At 38.0% G+C, this 18,978-nt stretch overlaps 1 protein-coding gene across 1 annotated transcript; it reads right to left on the bottom strand.

Annotated features, from left to right (window-relative positions):
- Positions 1-1,333: 1,333 nt before the first annotated feature.
- On the bottom strand, positions 1,334-18,931 carry LOC109987654 (ATP-binding cassette sub-family D member 2). Its single transcript, XM_065951317.1, has 7 exons — positions 13,739-18,931; positions 12,729-12,823; positions 11,018-11,163; positions 9,352-9,497; positions 7,217-7,301; positions 6,379-6,504; positions 1,334-6,193 (listed from the first exon to the last, which is right to left on the bottom strand). The coding sequence occupies exons 1-7, from the start codon at positions 13,860-13,862 to the stop codon at positions 5,989-5,991; spliced, it is 927 nt and encodes a 308-aa protein (XP_065807389.1). The 5' UTR covers positions 13,863-18,931; the 3' UTR covers positions 1,334-5,988.
- Between the last annotated feature and the right edge of the window lie 47 nt (positions 18,932-18,978).

Raw genomic sequence — 18,978 nt, 5'->3', positions numbered from 1 at the left:
CTGTGTCTTTTTCTGTTTCGTTTGAAGCACGCTGGTAATTGAACACATATGCAATGGGGGAAACAAAATCCCTTTATTCTATTTCACGATACTCTTTAATAGTTGTGCAAATCTGGACTGACGTTTATTTTTTCGTGTGTCGATTTTCCTGTGGTCCAGAGTTTACTGTAATTCAAACAACCAGTTTGCCATACATCAAGTTACTTGGTCATGCTGCCACCTTGTGGTTAACTATATTATTGCATTATTAAGTAGTATACACCCTTGTCTTCATCATCAAAGGACTTAAAAAATGAGCTTCCTGTAGACCAACACTGTAATTTGTGATCGGTATGTGTTGTACTGTTTAGACTGTCATTTAGGCTCTCAAACACAGAAATGTATATATGAAATGGCACAAAACCTTTCCTGGATCTGTCTCAAACTGTATCCACAATTATACATGTTCAGAATCAGTAAAACAGAGAAAATCAATTCAGTTTTTTTATTGACTCGTGTATCTAATGAATCTAAACCACTGATTTACAATATTCTGTGCATCAACATGCTACATCCTAACAACCTGCTTTGAGTTAGTGTTTATGTATTTCATAAATGTATATTGGCAACATTAGTGTTCTCAGGTTGATAATGCGTGTAAGTGCATATTTGCATGTACTTGCAAATATGCAGGTACAGGCACATATGTATGTAAATATATGTGGACACGTATGTAATTGAACTTTACTGTGCCTGATATAATGACAGTTATATTATGATTACTATGGTTAGAGTTATTATGAATATCATTGTTATTTTAGTAGTTGTTTATTTGCTTATTTTTTCCTTCCTTTTCCTGATACCCATTCTCCCATTCTTCCCACAAACCTGTCAAAATCAAATAAATACTTTATATAGATCATAGTAAACAATATAATAGATATTCAACAAAGTATGTGACTTTTAATCTCACTGTAATTCATCTAATCTTTCTCCATCATCTTCTTTATTCACTTTTTTATTCATAGTATTTCATCAAATCAATAACTTGTTTTGCTGTTATCCTTCCTGTTGTTAACCTGCCTACTGCCTCTTGTATTCTTCTTTTAAACTGTCCTTATCTCAGAAATGTCATTTGCTCACTATTTTGTTGTATTATTTCACCAACAAAAAAAAGCAAACACCAGAGTCATGTCTCTATGGTAATAAATGCATAACAGAGGCCAATGCATTAATCAACTATAATCACTGCTAACAGGAATACAACTGGAAATGGCAAACAAACAAAACATAAAAAAGGGTTCAGGAAAGGGGGGGAGGGGGGGGGAGAAAAAATGAAACAGTTTTAATGAGGTTGCACTTAATTTTTTTATTTGCAAGAAAATACATCTTCATCTTTCAACATAAAGTGACCTTAGCACATGTTTTTGTTCAGATGACCTTTAATCCGATGTACCTCTCTTTACTCTAACGTTAAAGAATACGGTTTCCTACAGTACACATGCACAATGAGAATGCAATTAAGTAAGTCCTGAATATTGTTCCAGGAATTCAAAATTATAAAATAGTTACATATTCAGGAGAGTCGTCTGCAAACAGAGAACTCTTTAAAGTTAAGTACAAAGTGTAGTTATCCCCAGCTCTGAGGGAGGATGACAGCATGTTGCTTCAGAGGTCAAAGACAGTCAAAGAAATACCTCCTTCCTAATACTGTAGGTTAGAAATAAATAAAAAAAATCATATTCCCCGACCTAAATTTCCTCTCCTGACTCGGTGATAATATTGATTTGACTGTCCTTAACCTCTTGAATTACATGAAAAATCAAGATGAAAATGTCATACACTAACATTTCCCATGATCCCAGTTCACAAACCACATGTTCAGTAAATCCAAATTCAAACACAGCTATGTGGTTCTAATTAATCAATGTTACATGCACTATCAACACAATAATAAAATAAAAAAATATCACACATTGAGAACCTTTAATGACCTGACCACACATTGTCTTTGAAACCAGAAGGGGGGCATTATCATACATAACAGATTCATTCAAACTCTTACTGGAAGGCTGGAAGGCCTAACTTTCTATAGAAAGAAAGTGATGTGAGTAAGGGTGTCATTAGGGTATATAATAGGAGAGGCTAGAGGTCAAACTATATGAATAGGTCAATTGGTTTGAATGGTTTCCTATTAATGGGTAAGAAATGCTGATGTGCCATTTTAGAAGAAACACTGACAATAAAAATATTGTTTTCCCTGTAATTAGTTCCAGCTTCAGACCTGCTTACTAGCAGAGAGTCACAGCAGAGCAGCATATTTAAAAGTGGCAGAAAAACTGAAGGGATATTGTACCTGGAGGCAGTGGAAACAAATGAAGGTTTAACTTCCATGATAAAGGTGTACATTTCTAATAACACATTTTGAAATAGATCAATATAAATGCAAAAAACTAACAAATTAAGAAATGGAACAAACAGATCTTCTCTCATTTGATAAAGTCTTATATTCTGGAGGATTTAAAAAAATAAAAAATAAAGCACTGACTTGCCACAAATCACCACTGAGCGGCAGGGTGAGTGATAACTGCTTCCAGGAAAGGTAAAAGATGCATACCAATGAATGAAGAAAAATGATTTCTGCCTTAGCTATACGATTAATGGTCATGCCAATGAGGCACTGTCTACTCTGGAGCTGACCTTATGCTGCAGTGTCACCTGGCAGACTCTGCGTCATTCAGCAGCTTCTCTGGCCTCCTGTCAACAAAGTCTGAATGACAGCGGAGTAACAGAATGTTAGGGATCAGAAACACCAGAATGCATCTGAAAGGACTTGTTCTGTTCCTTTTCAGGTCTATGGTAATGCCTACTGAACCAATGTTGAAGTGTTTGTCCAGCTGATATAACTAGACCATTACAGAGAATTCAGATTATTGTTTCTGGTGGATATAAATTGAATGCATTCACAATTGCATTGTATTTTATTCTCCTGTCACATTTTCAGGGAAGAATAATGAAAGTCCTTTTGTAATGTTTGCTTCCATATGGTCTTAAGTCCTCTAAAACCATGCACTGAAAGCCAAAGGGGGGGGGGGGGGGGGGGTAAGGAGATGTATAAAGTATCAATGGAGCAAGCATCTTTAAAGGCTTTACATGTGATTTTTTGATCCAGCAGATGTCGCCCTTGAGCATGAAACCAAAATAACTCGCGCTGCATTGTTGTGTTAGCATGCTAATGCTAGTGATCTTTATTATGCTCGTATCTTCACACTGCATGTAAATTTACCTGAAATGAACGTGATCTAGAAACACAGTTAAGCAGTGAGTACAGTATGTTATTCTTCTTTTCTCTAGTCCCTCAATTAAACTACTTTTATACATGAGGGGAGGAGTCAGCCAGCCGTCCGGGCGATGTAAACAAACTGAAGATAGGACTCTGAAAACTCTGAAAACATCACAGACAGTGGGACTCGGGTGTTACACCCATTGTAGACAGTCATGACTCACAGAGTTATTTTCAGAGGATAGACTTGATTTCTATTATATTTAAGAGTGAAAAATCATATATTAAGACTCTAAAGGAAGAATATGTGACATTTAACACATAAATACAGGAAAAAAAGAATATCATGAGAACCTCCTCACTGCTTATTTGGATGTCATGTAAGTGTCTTCAGATCTCGGTCATTCTGTGTCAATTTATATGCAATATGAAGCTAAACCAAAGAGTTCTAACATTAGCATGCTAACACAACAATTCAGGACACAGGTGATTGCAGTTCGAGCAAAGGACAATTTTGTCCACCGCTTGTGCTTAATGGTGCTTAATTATGCTGCTTTCTAATTCATAACTCCTTCGTGCGAACGCGTGTGGAGAATGGTTGGAGGTGTGTCTCTGGAGGAGAGCAGAATTTTCAGAATAGTAGAGATGTCCCCAAACAGCAGTTTGTTTTGGGCGACATCTACTGGATCAAAAAGTGGCACATTCTTCCTTTAAGACCTGGGAGAAGAAACCTTAGAAGAAACCAGAATAAAGGTGTTTGTGTTGGTCTTCTCCTGTTCATGTCACTGATTGTCCATGCTTTGCAACACCATCATGGTGAAGTGTTAAACAGAGACATGATAACAGTGTTATTGTTTCCAGTGACCTGATATTACACTTAACCAGTCAATACATCTTTCAGAATAACATGTATTGAGTTCTGATTGGTGTTAAAGTATAAATACACAAGTCCAGTGATTTTTCTCTCTTATAAAATGATTTCCTCATTCATATGATTCTATAGTGATTCCACACATGTCATTGGTTCTGGGTTCTGTAATTGAAGTTAGGGGTGATACATAGATTTGAACATAGGACACATTGAATCACAGTTCAACTAGGTAAACATTTGGTAACCTATCACACAAAAAATGATCCTTAATAAATCAAATCATTGAATGTTCAACTCCCTGTTCCTATTGTGTGATGTAGAAAACAATCCAAACTCCCTGGTACACCCCCAATAGTCGAAAGCCTTTGAAATCCTTTTCATTTAGACTCTTTATGCACACATGTCTGAAAAGAAGTACAGCTACATCTCAAACTTACAACCACCACATGAAAACAGCATTTATGACTTTTTCATGAAAAGGTAATGATGTTTATGCACTGGATCACTAATTTCACAGTATCACACCTTCAGAGAAGTTATGTGTTAAAGCATGGAGGTCGAAAGAGAATGATCGGACTGTTTGTCAAATAGTGCTCAAACCAAAAGTAAGTCCTATTCTGTTAAACACAATAAGGCCTAATAAACTAAAATGTAATGTGTGGAGTTTTACCAAAACTTTCAGGGTAATGTAAACACTCTGCTTCCACTTTAAAACCAAAATGAAGCTTTGACTTGTGTCCTCATCAAGTTTATAGTTTGATAGAATGAGCGCCATGTATTAGCTCATTGTCACATCATGCCATGTTGTACATCCAAACAGACTCAAAAAGAGCCAACAATCATTAAGCACACAGGTGTGTTTGGTGTCAACACAGCGAACAGTTTGAACAGGGCACTGCGTGCAGGTGGGTCTGTCAGCAACATCGCTATTTGTGTATGGTATATATATGTAGACCACCAGGACCAGAAAGCTTTTGAGGGTGGCTCTTAATCTCATTGTATTTGTTCAATAAAGCAGAAACCTGTAGTTAAGGAGTCAGGCCTGCGTCACTAATCATTATAATAATGACCCCAGATCGGCCATTTTTCTGTGCCAGCTATGTGTGCATCTGCAACTGAGCCTTAGTGGTTCACTTTGTCAGCAAGAAGATGGGTTAAGGTGAGGTATCAGGAAAGGGATTGTACTGTAGCCAGATCCTCCAATCAAACCAAGGCATACTGTGACATTTTGAAAAATAGTCTCTTATGAACTCTCAAAGTTAGGAGGTAACTTCAGTTGGGACAAGATTCTACTGCTAAATTAAGAAACATGTTCATCCTGTACAGTCCCAGAACGCTGGGATCAGAATACTGCTTTGGACATTATAAAGTGGTTTTTGTACTACAAGTTTTTTCAGCTAAAATGCAGCTATCACCGAGTCACTGTGAGTGAACACAACAAACAGAAACAACCCTCTATAAAAGAGTAAAGTGCTAAAAAAACAAACAAATTAATTTACCAGTTTGAACTGTGGCAAACTGACGTTAAAAATGATGTATGCTGAAACAAAATATTTAAAAACCTACATCCGATAGGAGAATACTATTCTCCACCTTGCTGTCCCGCTCACAGCAGCAGGGTAAAGAAGAGACTAAAAGAAGAGAGGAAGAAGGAGATGTCTACACTGGTTTAATGGAAGAGGCTCGGAGCAAAATAAAAAATTCTAAACAACCTAAAAAAAAAAAAATCTAAGCCCCCCCCCAAAAAACCATGAACAAATCCCCCTACAGATTTCTGTTTTCTTTCATTGCCTCTTTGTCCCCCCCCTCCATTCCTCTCTTCTTTTCCCCTCTGGGCCCCTTACCCAGCTCTAATTCACTCCTCTGCTGTTTTGAGGACCGAGTCGTCTCCCAGGATTTTGCACAGCTCGTTCAGGCGATGCTGCATCTCGGGGATGCCGGCCAGCTGGGCCTCCAGGCGCTGTTTCTCCTCGGTGAGGGAGAGGCGCGTCGCCGTGTCCAGCTGCTCGAAGCGCCAGCCTCCCTCGCCGTCAAACTGCAGCAGGTGGGTGTGGTACTTCCTAGAGGCAGAGAGGACGATTTAAAAGCAGGACAGCGACACAACTTGTAAAAATTTACTTGGTGCATGCAATGAATTCAGGATGAATGAGGAGTTGAAAGGTGAGCAACATGAATCTTATTTTCAGTTATCCTCCACTGCACTTTTCATGAATTAGAAAAGAAAGGATAGAAGAATTGTTCTTACCACAGTGAGGGTCTGTGTGTGATGGACAGTAAAGAGATGCTGGCATCCTTAGCAGTCTGGAAAATCTTTCCCTCCACGTCAATACTCACAGCACTGGTACACTCATCCAACAGCGCATACTTAGGCCTGAAACACATCGGGAGTATTACTTTCATTTTCTTTTCTTTTTTTTTGCAATTTTGTGTTTATTGGGCAATCCAAACATAGTTCATTTATCCAAACATAGTTCATTTATCCAAACATAGTTCATTTATCCAAACATAGTTCATTTATCCAAACATAGTTCATTTATCCAAACATAGTTCATTTATCCAAACATAGATCCTTACATCATTATTCTTTTTTTTATAATGTCATACAAAACAATAATAGAATGTAGAAGAAGAAAACAAAATGGTTATAATAATATCTTAGTTTGCCCAATTTATTTTGTAATAGAGAAAAATAAAACAACAAAAACCAAGCAACCCACATAAAAAAATAAAACATAATCCACACACACACGCGCCCAGAACAAAATAGACCAAAACAAACAAGTGACACACAAAACACCAATGACATAACCATGATTTATTTTCAGTTTTTGCAACCAACCAATTAGTTTAATTTTCATTGATTTAGTGAGTATTTAATGAGATTACGTGGTGATATCATCTGCATGTTTTTAGTCAGAAAATAACCAAACAGTGCTTAGACAATAAACACTCTGTAGACTTCTTTGTATCTTCCCTTAGCCTGGGCTGTGGGCTTGTTGATGCTCATTCTTAATAATCACTTTTCATGGCTCATTGATAGGACCAATTTGAAACTTGACTCTAATGAAGCTGTAAATTCTCACCTGTGGTAGAACATACGGGCCATGCCCATCCTTTGCTTTTCGCCTCCTGACAGAACATCCTTCCAATCCAGCTCAGTGTCCCAGCCTTGATGCAAAAGCAGACATCACACAGGCTTGTAAACATTTGCTACAGAAGGTGTTATACCTATAGATAGTGACATTTTTAGATAACAAGTTTTGAGAGTTTTCCAGTTTTATCTGTAACAGAACAGGGATTTCATTTAAATTATTTCAGTGAAATATAGTCAAAGAAAGGGCATGAAGATATTTTATAGAACTGGAAATCTTGCAAAACATTAGGCCTTAACATTTAGAATTTAGACTAAAAGACATTTCGATTGATGTAAAGAAGCAATAAAATGTAAACAGATTGGGTTTGCAGCCATTAACAACCACTACAACACCATAACAGATGAAAGATGTTTCCTAAAAGGTTTACAGAGTGTTAAGTTCATAGCAGTACAACTATTTTTGCGTGATGTTTTTAAAGGCATAACAGAAAATTCACAGCACATGTATCTACATCTATGACTGATGATACCTGACAACATGTGTGTGATACTGTTGCATGTGCAATCAAGACCTTTCTCAGCTTTGTTCACAGTTAAGGCCGTTGAAGTCAACCCTCTTATAGCACTAAACCTTGTACAGTAGTTTGTTAGCAACAAAGGGCCTCTTGAGATGAAAATGAGCGGAGAGCGGCCGGCAATCAGCCACAGGCTCAAGTTTAGTCAACACAAGTAATAACTGCACAATATGAAGCCTATTGTATATCATTTGCAAGCTCATAATGCATTGTCCTGCTGTTGCTTTTGCAGAAGTCCCAGAAACAGAAATCACTGATAGTACATAAAACATTTATTATTAGTCTTAGTCTAGCCACACATTCCAGCAATCTTCAAAGAGAGTTTGGAAATTGGAATTATATGGTAGGCTATCTATCAGAAAATTCACTACTCAAATTGTTCTTGATAACTCAGCAAAAGTAAACTAACTCTTCTCATGGTGCATTATATTCAAATAGCACTGTAATCCCTGACTTTGCCACTGCTATTTTTTTGTATTTGTTACTGCTATACGCTGCCTAATGTGTATTATTTAATCAATGTAAGTGAATGAGTGTCTTTTTAATTTTAGGCTTTAACTATTTGTATATATTTTGTTTTACTTGAACATAAATTAAACCCGCCGTTAACTTTAACAGAGTGCTGTCTATACAATCCACCCATCATTGGTGTCGCACAAGGGCTGGAGCTGATCCCATCTGTCATTGGGCACGCAGTGAGAAAAACGCTGGACTGGTTGTCAGCCAATCACAGGACTGTCATACAGCGAAAGACGAGCAGCCACACACGCCTGAAACGGAGTCACAAGTTGCTCCGTTTCAAATACGCTGCAAGTCTATTTTCGACGGAGTTATGTGGTCTAACAAAACACCAACATCTTTGAAGCTTGTGTTAACCACAGACCTTATTTCAGGTGTCTAACCACAAACACATTCAAAATCCACGTTGACTTTTAGACGTTAGACCCCATGGCGCTCAAATGCTAACTTACTTCAGGGTGTTAGGACTCATTCCTGTGGTGCTCTATATCAGCAGGCCGATCAATTGGTTGGGCTCTATACATAACTCAGTCTATTTGGTCTCAAAACAACCACAAAGCTGCACTTCATAGGGCAGTACTTAGATGATTGTTTATTTTCTTGATCAGTTTAATTGTACTTTTTGTCGATGTATTAATTGTCAAAGAATAAATAAGACTAAGGATGTTCAAGAGGTTATTGGGTGAAAAGAACTTTTTTTGTGTAGCTCTTGTTAATACTGTCAAACTGTTTAAAATATATTGCCCAAATAATAATTATTTCCTTTAGTTCTTTTGTATATGTCTTAAGTTTTTTTTATTCCTCATATGATTTCTATATTTGTCTGAGGTCTGCTCTTGGTGCCTATAATTCTATTTTGACTGATTTATTTATCCAGTTTTTTTGTGTGTGTTTTTTTAAAAAGCTTTGAGCTATCAGAATGTGTTACATAATCTTTATTTCATTTCCTTACTTATGTCGTTAGTTTCCTTATTTTCACTTGAAACACAGAGCTCCACATCTTTGAAAGTTGTCTTTCTTGTTGCCTTACCTCCCTCTCTGGTGACTATGTGCTTAAGGTTGACAATATCCAGGATAGCATCCAGGTCCTTGTCACTGAGGCCTCTGGCAGACATGTCCTCCACAGAGTCTGGGTAGATCACCTGGTCCCGCAGTGAACCTATGGACATGTACGGCCTAGAGAAGCACACATACACATCAAGCACATTAAAGTGGCACTCTGTTAACTGCTCATTTCATGAAGTACTCTGGAAGTAAAAAATACAAATCTGACAGAGAAGAAGTGTGTGTGTACAAAGGAGAAAAACACATGCTTAAAGAGTAGGACATTAAGCCTCTATTCTGGCTAATGAACAATGCATTGGATTCTGTTACAGCTGACAGGTGGCTGTGTCATCATATGTATAAAATATTCACCACTCTGTCGGAGGGAATCAGCTGAGTCTGCACCCCTAGACAGCCCTGGGTAAGATTACAATGGATGGTCTTACTCATTCTGTGCGTTTCTGTTCAGTTAATGGACTGAAGTCTGATACTGATACAAGTACTCTATACTTGTATATGTGTAATGACAATAAAGTTGAATCTCATCTCATCTCATATCTAGTGCTTTGATTTCCTAAAGCAACACTTTGGAAAGCTTAAGAGAGCTTTAATCCTTAAGCATCCTTCTTACATTTCACTGCACATCTGTATGAGCATGTGACAAATAAAAAAAATCTTGAATCTTAAATAGAGAGTTAAGAGAAAAAAAAGATTTATTTTTGGGCTTTTTGTGCCTTTAATGGAGAGCTAGGACAGTGGATAGAGTCAGATATCTGGGAGAGAGAGAGAGAGTGGGGAATGACATGCGGGAAAGAAGCCACAGGCTGGATTCGAACCTGGGCCGCCCGCTTTTGAGGACAACAGCCTCCACACATGGGGCGCACACAACACAACATAGAGAGTTATTATGATTAACTAAAGCAAAAGACGCAGTTTGGGGACGCATGGGTTATTTCTATCAGAGCTCCCTCTCCCATGATTCCATCCATCCATCGCAAACTATGACAAAAAGTTAAAAAAACAAACATCTATGATTGTGTTGGTTGTGGTCTTAAAACCTAACTTTCAGGCATTTTTAGAAATCATCCAGCAGAATAATAAAGACTTGGGTAAATCAGTGTACTTCTTGTGATGAAAGATACAACAGAAAACTCAAAGTACTTGGTCTTCTTCAATTCTCTGATTTTTTGAAATTTTCAAAATCCAAAACAAAAAATGCCAAACAGAATTTACATATTTAGACACTTCAAATCCATAATTACCCCTTTACCTTTTCTGAAGATTATTTACTTTTTAATAGAAATATATTAATAGAAATAACAGGAGCAAAATGTACTGTTTCATACTGACACATTTAGAAGTGACACAAAATACAGCAAGCGGTATTCTGTGATTGTGTTGGTTGTGGTCTTTAAAACTAACTTTACGGCATTTTTAGAAATCATCCAGCAGAATAATAAAGCATCTAATGTAACTGAAAGTGTCTCAACCCTTGGAGTCTTGGTTGGTAAATATTTCACTGTGGTCAAGGCTCTGGTTTCCGTCTATCTGTCCCACACACACTCAGCTCCTGTTACAATGGATTGTATTACTGAGAGGGTGCAACAATGAAACCCTTTGGAATAAGTAATGTGTGATGTTTGTGTGTATACCTCTGAGGGATGTAGAACATGTGTTGAGGAGAGGGTTTGTGGAGTTGGCCGCTGTACACAGGCCACAAGCCGCTGAGGATCCTGAACAGAGAGCTTTTCCCACAGCCATTAGGCCCAGTGATGAGTAGATGCATGCCCTCTTCTACCTGAAATAGAGAGAACATGCATTAACCCTCCTTTGATCCAACCCTTACTATAATCACATACTGTCATTAAGATATAAGCCCTGAATAGATAGAAAGCATCAATGGGCATTCAGCTTAAGCTAAGCAGCATTTGACTGGTATTACACACATGAAATCCAACATGATCACACAGGAATTCTCCTGGAAGAGCCTTTGCTTTTTTTAAAGAATATGTGGAATTTTTGTTGTCCATTCTTGGTGTCTGAGCAACAGCTACACTCAAACTTAGAGGCGTCACTAAATCTCTTTTCTTTTTGGTTCAGACGAAGTCAAAATTTAAAAAAAAGGGCAAGAATGTAAGGAAGGGAAGAAAGAAATAATTGCTGTTCTGACAACAGTGAAACACATCCACATCTGTCATAAAAACTGCAAATTTAAGAACGGCACTTTCCCTATAATGTATCTTTTAATCCAAATCAGTGTTAAACAAGTTAAATGTCACACTTAAAAAAAAGTAAAGGTGTTTTTTTTTTGGGGGTGGCAACTGGTGCCCCATGATCTATTTATATTTTATGTTTAATATTATATATTATGATGTTTATCAAACTCATGTGAACACACTGTAACAGTTTAAGTGTAATAATTACACAGTGTCAAAAGGAAGAACTAGCTGAACTATTGGTGCATAATTACACTTACAAAGTAGTGAAATTGTTGGTGTAGACAGAGCGTCAACATCTACTAACTCAGTGGCAGTGAGTCTATTGACCTTAAATCAATGTTTCACTGAAGTCGGTCAGCATGAACTGTGGGAGCTTTAAAATATCAACAAATGTTCTGTTGATATTTCTCTATTAATGCATCTTAGCAAAAAGGTAATAGAGGGGCTTAACACGTAGTTGAGATCCAAAAAACTCTCAATGTCCCTGTACTTTTGCAAACTTCAGCTCAAAGACACATTGCTCTGGCAACAGTTTGAAGGCAACTTTAAATCCAGCTTCCAGGCAAGTGTCAAATGATCAACAACAACAGCAGGACAACACAATGATCCAATTTAAAGAATATGACACCGGCATCAGAAACCTCCCTCTGAGGCTTTAGAGTCAATTAAACAGAACATGCAGTCAATTGCAACATGCAAAAATGAACTTTGCCAATTTTCCAACCATGAGGCTCATGAGAGATGGGGCATAAAATGTATCATCCTTATGACATTGGAAATGTTGGAGAAGTGATATTTAACTCTTTGTCAGCATTATCAATAATTTCAAGAATGTTTACAACTCATTCCAGTAGCCAGCAGTGTGAGGGGTACAACACCATGACACCCAAAGGATGTATCTGTTTCATAATGAGATCACAAAGGATGTTTTCAGAAATGCAACAAATGGAACATAAAGACCCCCAGGGCGGCTGATGGTGAACATTGGACATGGTATGCAAACAAATATATAAGTTAGCATTGATGGGTAATATTGAGGGGAATGTGATGCTGTGAAAGAAATCAAAAGGATATTGTGGGGCTTTTGATTTTTACTGAAATATAATACAGACAATCAAAGGACAAAAGAGCAGGGCAGTCTTACCTTAAAATTCAGGCAAGACACTACCACGTCCCCATTAGGTGTTATTATTGGAACATTCTCACACACAATTCCATTTTCTACATCTATCACTTCACCTGAGAAAACAAAAGCGAGAAAGACCACCACTACAGTGTCAAATATGAGATAGTGAGGACAAGGCTGTGTTTAGGCTTGAGCATGGATATGGATGAGATAAAAACCTACATGGCAGGATTTATGGGGTTAAAAAATACCTGCGCTTATCTATAAGCTTAAAGCTGATTTCTAGCAGAAGAATTTCTTCATGGGTCAAAATAACAGGTACATAAGTTATCTAATCAACAAGATCAACTTTTTTTCTTGAAATATGATGTATTGCAAAATGCAAAAAAACGCAAACTTTGACAGGAGAACACAGAGATCTAAGGGTGTAACTGAAGCCATCTCCTGTTAAAGGTTTTATATGTGATTTTTAACACTTATAAATCAATATAAATCAAGTCTATCCTCTGAAAATAACTCTGTGAGTCATGACTGTCTACAATGGGTGTAACACTCGAGTCCCACTGTCTGTGATGTTTTCAGAGTTTTCAGAGTCCTATCTTCAGTTTGTTTACATCGCCTGGACGGCCGGCTGACTCCTCCCCTTGTGTATAAAAGTAGTTTAATTGAGGGACTAGAGAAAAGAAGAATAACATACTGTACTCACTGCTTAACTGTGTTTCTAGATCACGTTCATTTCAGGTAAATTTACATGCAGTGTGAAGATACGAGCATAATAAAGATCACTAGCATTAGCATGCTAACACAACAATGCAGTACAAGTTGTTTTGGTTTCACGCTGGTGCTCAAGGGCGACATCTGCTGGATCAAAAAAAACACATATAAAGCCTTTAAAGAGCTTTCTTAGGAACTTCCACCAAGATATCTAAAAGAGACTATAGAATAGTAGGCTGGTGACTGCTGTTGTCCTCTTTTGTTTATTTGAATTAAATGGGAGGTATACACGTGTGTACAAAACAACAGGGTACCCTGTATCTCCAGCGGTCCGTCTATGTGCATCTCAGGCTTGCTCTTCTTCTCGGCTCCTGTTGTGGCTGATAGAGAAGAGCGCTTGTAGACGCCCCTCTGGACATCCTCAAACACCAAAAACATGTTGTGAACCCGTGCAGTGTAACCTGCCAGCTCTGTGACCTAATACAAACACACAGGGGTCAAAGGTCATTACTAGGTAAAGACAGAGGAATGTCATCTCACTTAAAAACAACCTCTCAAAAAATGTCAAGTATTGAGTCACATGTTTACAGCTGAGCACTACTTGTTGTGATTGAGAGTTTGTGTAAACTAGTAAATGGTAAATGGACTTGAGCTTGTATAGACTCTAGTCTTCTACTACTCTAAGTGTTTTTTTTACACTGCATGTCACACCTACATATTCACACACTGATGGTAGAGGCTGCTGTGTAGTGAGACCATCAGAAGTAACTAATCCCATTCATACACATTCATACGCGGCTGACGAAGCAGTGGGAGCAATTTGGGATTAAGTGTCTTGCCCAAGGACACATCGGATATGACTCATAGATGGTTCTATTTTAATCCTAAATGTTGTGTTTTGTAAATTGTACTTTGTCTCTCTTTGTATTTCCGTCTGTAACTTTATGTTTTTGCTGCTGTCTGTCTTGGCCAGGTCTCCCTTGAAAAATGGGTTTTAATCTCAATGGGACCAACCTGATTAAATAAAGGTTAAATAAAAAAATACAAATCAGACATGTTGCTGCAGGAGCTGGGGATCAAACCCCCATCCTGCCGGTTGAGAGGTGATCGACTTTACCAACCGAGCCCCAGCTGCCCACAAATGTTAAGCAGAGAGGTCTTGATTATTGGCAAAAAGAAATGGATTGAAATAGCTTACATTGTTCTTAAATGTATCTCAGGGTAATGCCTGTTTGGTTTCTGTGTTGAAGACGTCCCCAATATCACAGATGTGATTTAGATAAAGGCTGTTCTCAATGTGTTTAAATAAAGAATCTCCTTCTTAATGTTGCGTATTTGATTGCATTCTTGATAAAGTGTTTTGCCTTTTAAGATATTTCAGTTAATGTTTTAACATTAACGAAGTACCTCGTCATCTCTCTCTCTCTTTTCCCACAAGTTGTGATTGATTGTGACACAACAAAATGATGTGACACGACATTGGGACAAAATTAATCAAGATAGAAAAGGACAGGAGAGTAAAACAAAGGAATACCTCTCACATATCACATAAAAAAAAGGACAAATGAGGATAAACCACAGGGGAAAGTTCCCTCTTTTATCCCCCTCTTGCACCCTGCAGCGAGACGATGCAGGGTGTTGACACAGCTTGATTGTACAAAACAAGCATCACCATTTCTGGGAATTCCACATCATCACTTCAAGAGCTTAGGCAGCATGTTGCAGAACTGTATAAGGATCAGTAAACATAAAACATGATCATCCCATTGACAGGAATAGAGATTTGAAAAACCTGTAGCCTTTAGTGAACACCTACAACCATCAGAATTACTACTTGATCTATGGCTCTGCTTCATTTTATTAAACAAATAGGTGAGTCAGCACTGACTACTAAGGTTTTTAGATGTCCTATTGTAAACATTAAACATAGGAATAATAGAAACAGACTTTGAATGAATGGAAGTATCTGTACAATAGGGTTAAAATGATGGGAGAAAATACATTTGTAAACTCTTTCGATTCAATCAAGTACATGCATCTGACAAGACTAGGAACTCTGAAACTTTGCTGGCAAATAAAGACTTTGAGATTAGGTTAGCTTTTGAAAAGTTTGACTGGTTTATAAATCACATGGCCTCGTGCCAAAGTGGAAACTTCACAGTATGTCTGCGCTCTTATCTCAAACATGCACATACAACAATAAGTATGGTAGCTAACCTCAAGGGTAATTGTTTATTGTTGCTTAGTAACACTGTCCACTGCTCTTTCACTTTTAAGTCTTCTCTTTCCCTCGATGTTGTGGTCATGCTCAGAAAGTTTGGACGATATTATCAAGATCTCTTTATTCCAAATATCAAACATGTTTGAGACAATATGTGTAGAATTATTAAGATCAGAGTACAAACCATCAAACAACTAAAGTTAAAGCTGCCTTAAATACAAGTGCCATTGCCCCTCAGAGGTTCTTTGGTATGGTGGCCCTTAGAGCTCAATTCAATGCTGTTTAAGAAAACAATTTGCAAACACAAAGTTCCTCTCTAGATAGAGATATTGTGTATTTGCATGTATTTGGCACATTTTGTCTGTATTAGAAAACTGTGTTTGTTTTGCCAAATTTGTGGAGATTTTGTATTTTTATGCAGAATTACTAAACATTTCTTCAAATGGACCAGTTTGACCAGCCTGGTGGTTTTTAAATGCTTTGCTTTAACCGGTGTAATGAAAGCTATGAATGATGTGTGAGATACATTAAAGGAGAAGTAGCACTACTACAATGACCTATTGTTATTATATATATATATTAAGAGATACAAAAGGTGCTAAGTTGAAGTATATCTGCTGTTGTTCCTGGGCATATATGAAAAGAAACACAGAATACTTGTTCTACAACATGATGTTGAGTGCATGTCTGAGAAAAAAGAGAGAGAGGGAAAGTGAGAGATACAGAACTGCTGCTGGTAAAATCAACAGATGGAGGATTATTCACAGCTAGGATAAACCCCGAGGGAAGGAGTTCTGAACACACACACACACACACACACACACACACACACACACACACACACACACACACACACACACACACACACACACACACACACACACACACACACACACACACACACACACACACACACACACACACACACACACACACACACACACACACACACACACACACACACACACACACACACACACACACACACACACACCAGGATTCACTGCTGGCTGACCTACAGTATGGTTTCTGTGTTCATTTGCCCCCATGATTAGATCTCATAGAGCCATCAGATAACCCTCTGCTCTGTTGTGTTGTCAAATCAGAAACTAATGAAAATGGAAAAAAATAGAATCATTAAAAATGGTCATACATAACAGCTTTTTATCTAGCCATCTTAAAAAGTTTAAATGTAGTTACAAATGTAAAAATTTTTCAAAAGTTAGCTCCTCCCCTTTTCCAGACTTCCATAGGTGCTCTTTGGCAGAATAATAAGTGATATTTTTGGCAGCACAATAACGATGATAAAGTGATTGTGCGATATATCTGCAGATAACCCATTGGATTACGCAGTTAAAATTATTTGGAGCACTTTTATAGAAAGATGTATTTAGCTATAGAAATAGATAAGAAAGCGTCAATAAAACAGTTAAAGGAGTGGCCCAAAACTGGATAACACAGGCATTCTAAAAACAAATGAAGTTGAGCAACAAACACCAGCTGTGACACGTCATAAGGTTTAAACACACACACAGGCACACACACATGCACACTGACATAAACAAACAAACACACTGTACACCATAACATTAAATGGGCAGAGCTTCTAGAGGCGTGAGCAGGGCACACTGCCTGAGGAATGTCCCTGTTTCATTGCACACACACTCACACACCTCTCTGCCTTGCATGCAGTGGCTTGCTGCTGTATGCAAGCGCTGTGAAGATTGAGGGCTGGAACTTGTATCCTACAGGAGAGTTATTCTGAGCCAAAGAACTGGAGTGAAATCTTAACAATCCTCTGTGCCAAAGATGGTGCCCTTAGGCCTCCTGTTTCAAATGTTCTTCTGAAGATGTACTGTATGTGAGACTTTTTATGAATACTTCTAAAATCTTTTCAGAATCATAATCAGAATTTATTGCCAAGTACATTTACACATACAAGTTATTGTTATTGGTTGTGCATGTCCTTGTGGGTTCAGTGGTACAATAGGACATTTTCGAGAAGAGATGACTCACGCTTAGAGAACGAGGCAACCTACTCACACGTTTATGAGAGAAACAATTTGCACTCCTCACTACAGCACTGCAGGCTGTAGAAATCTTGCCTGAAGACAAGTATCACACATGCAGACAACATGCTATGGGAGTTCACCTTGAGACCCTTGTTCAAACACACTTTGTGTGGACATTATGATTTAAAGTAGATGAACCAGCTGTATTGTGATACAGCTTTACCACAACCACGCTGCAGCCAAATCCTCTTACAGGCCTCGAAATGAAGGGTGAGAGAGAGAGAATGCATGAATGGGTCTGGCTATTTCTTTTTCTTCTATTGGATTAAAATGCAACGAGAGATCAGGGATTTGGCCCTCAATGAACAAGGCCTTTCATTCAGTGATTTCTTTCTTTGCTTTTTAAGTCAGGACTAAAAACTGCTGAGCATGCATGGTGAGCTTTTCATGGGGAAGTATTGAAAGATTCATCTACTTCACAGTCTGCGTCTGCCAATCATCCAGTGGATCTGTGCACTGTACTTCTACATTTAAATCTCGACCGTTGAAAGGCATGATCAAACATGCTAGTGCATCATATGTGGATGTGTAAAAGTGGAGCCTGAAATGTATATTCTAGTAAAAGAGCGATGTGTACAAAGTGCCAAACCGAAGTTTCAGGGGGGGAACACTAGTGTTGTCAATGTTAACACCAACATCTCATAAACTCTGTATGTATTAGTGATAAACTGAGCAAAGCTATACAACATTTACAGCTGTCATGTCACACCTAGAACATGTATTAGAATAAAGCTGTAAAAGAGGGTTTGTCTTCATAGCACAGATCATTAGTAGGAAAGAAGAATGTCACTCCACTGTCATCAAATTGTTCCAGGTTTAAAGAAGGGAAAAATGGACTGTTACATATTTCATTAAAAATGAAGGAACCAGTAGATGCAGAGGAATAGAGATAGTGTTTATTTTTTTATTTTTTGTTAAGTTCTCTACTGTGAGGGGCCCGGGTAAGACCATTAAAAAATAAGACGTTTTTTTTTTACTGATGCCAACATAAACATGGGCACCAACAAACACTATATGACAGTTGACACTTTAGCATCACACTCATATGAGCTTTTTAAACATCCCATTATAGAGCTGTGGACATTAACATGGGATTAGATCCTCTTTGCCACTTCAACAGCTGCCACTCTCCTGGACAGGCTTTCATAACACTTTATGGAGTATGTCTGTGGGAATTTCTGCTCATTCAGCCAAAGGCACATTTGTAAGGTCAGGCACTGCTATTGAAAGAGAGGGAGCGGCACGCAACGCACATTCTAAT

Source organism: Labrus bergylta, chromosome 23 (genome assembly GCF_963930695.1).
Source record: "Labrus bergylta chromosome 23, fLabBer1.1, whole genome shotgun sequence".
NCBI lineage: Eukaryota > Metazoa > Chordata > Actinopteri > Labriformes > Labridae > Labrus > Labrus bergylta.
The sequence above is the reverse complement of the archived record's forward strand: the minus strand, read 5'-3'. Positions and strand labels throughout refer to the sequence as shown.

Excerpts from the sequence above, each read along its gene's own strand:
- LOC109987654 (XM_065951317.1), bottom strand. The coding sequence starts at position 13,862 with ATGTTTTTGGTGTTTGAGGATGTCCAGAGGGGCGTCTACAAGCGCTCT. Across the intron at positions 11,164-12,728 it reads TGTCTTGCCTGAATTTTAAG|GTAGAAGAGGGCATGCATCT; the intron begins GTAAGACTGCCC and ends TCTCTATTTCAG. Across the intron at positions 7,302-9,351 it reads CATAGTCACCAGAGAGGGAG|GCTGGGACACTGAGCTGGAT; the intron begins GTAAGGCAACAA and ends TTTTGCATCAAG.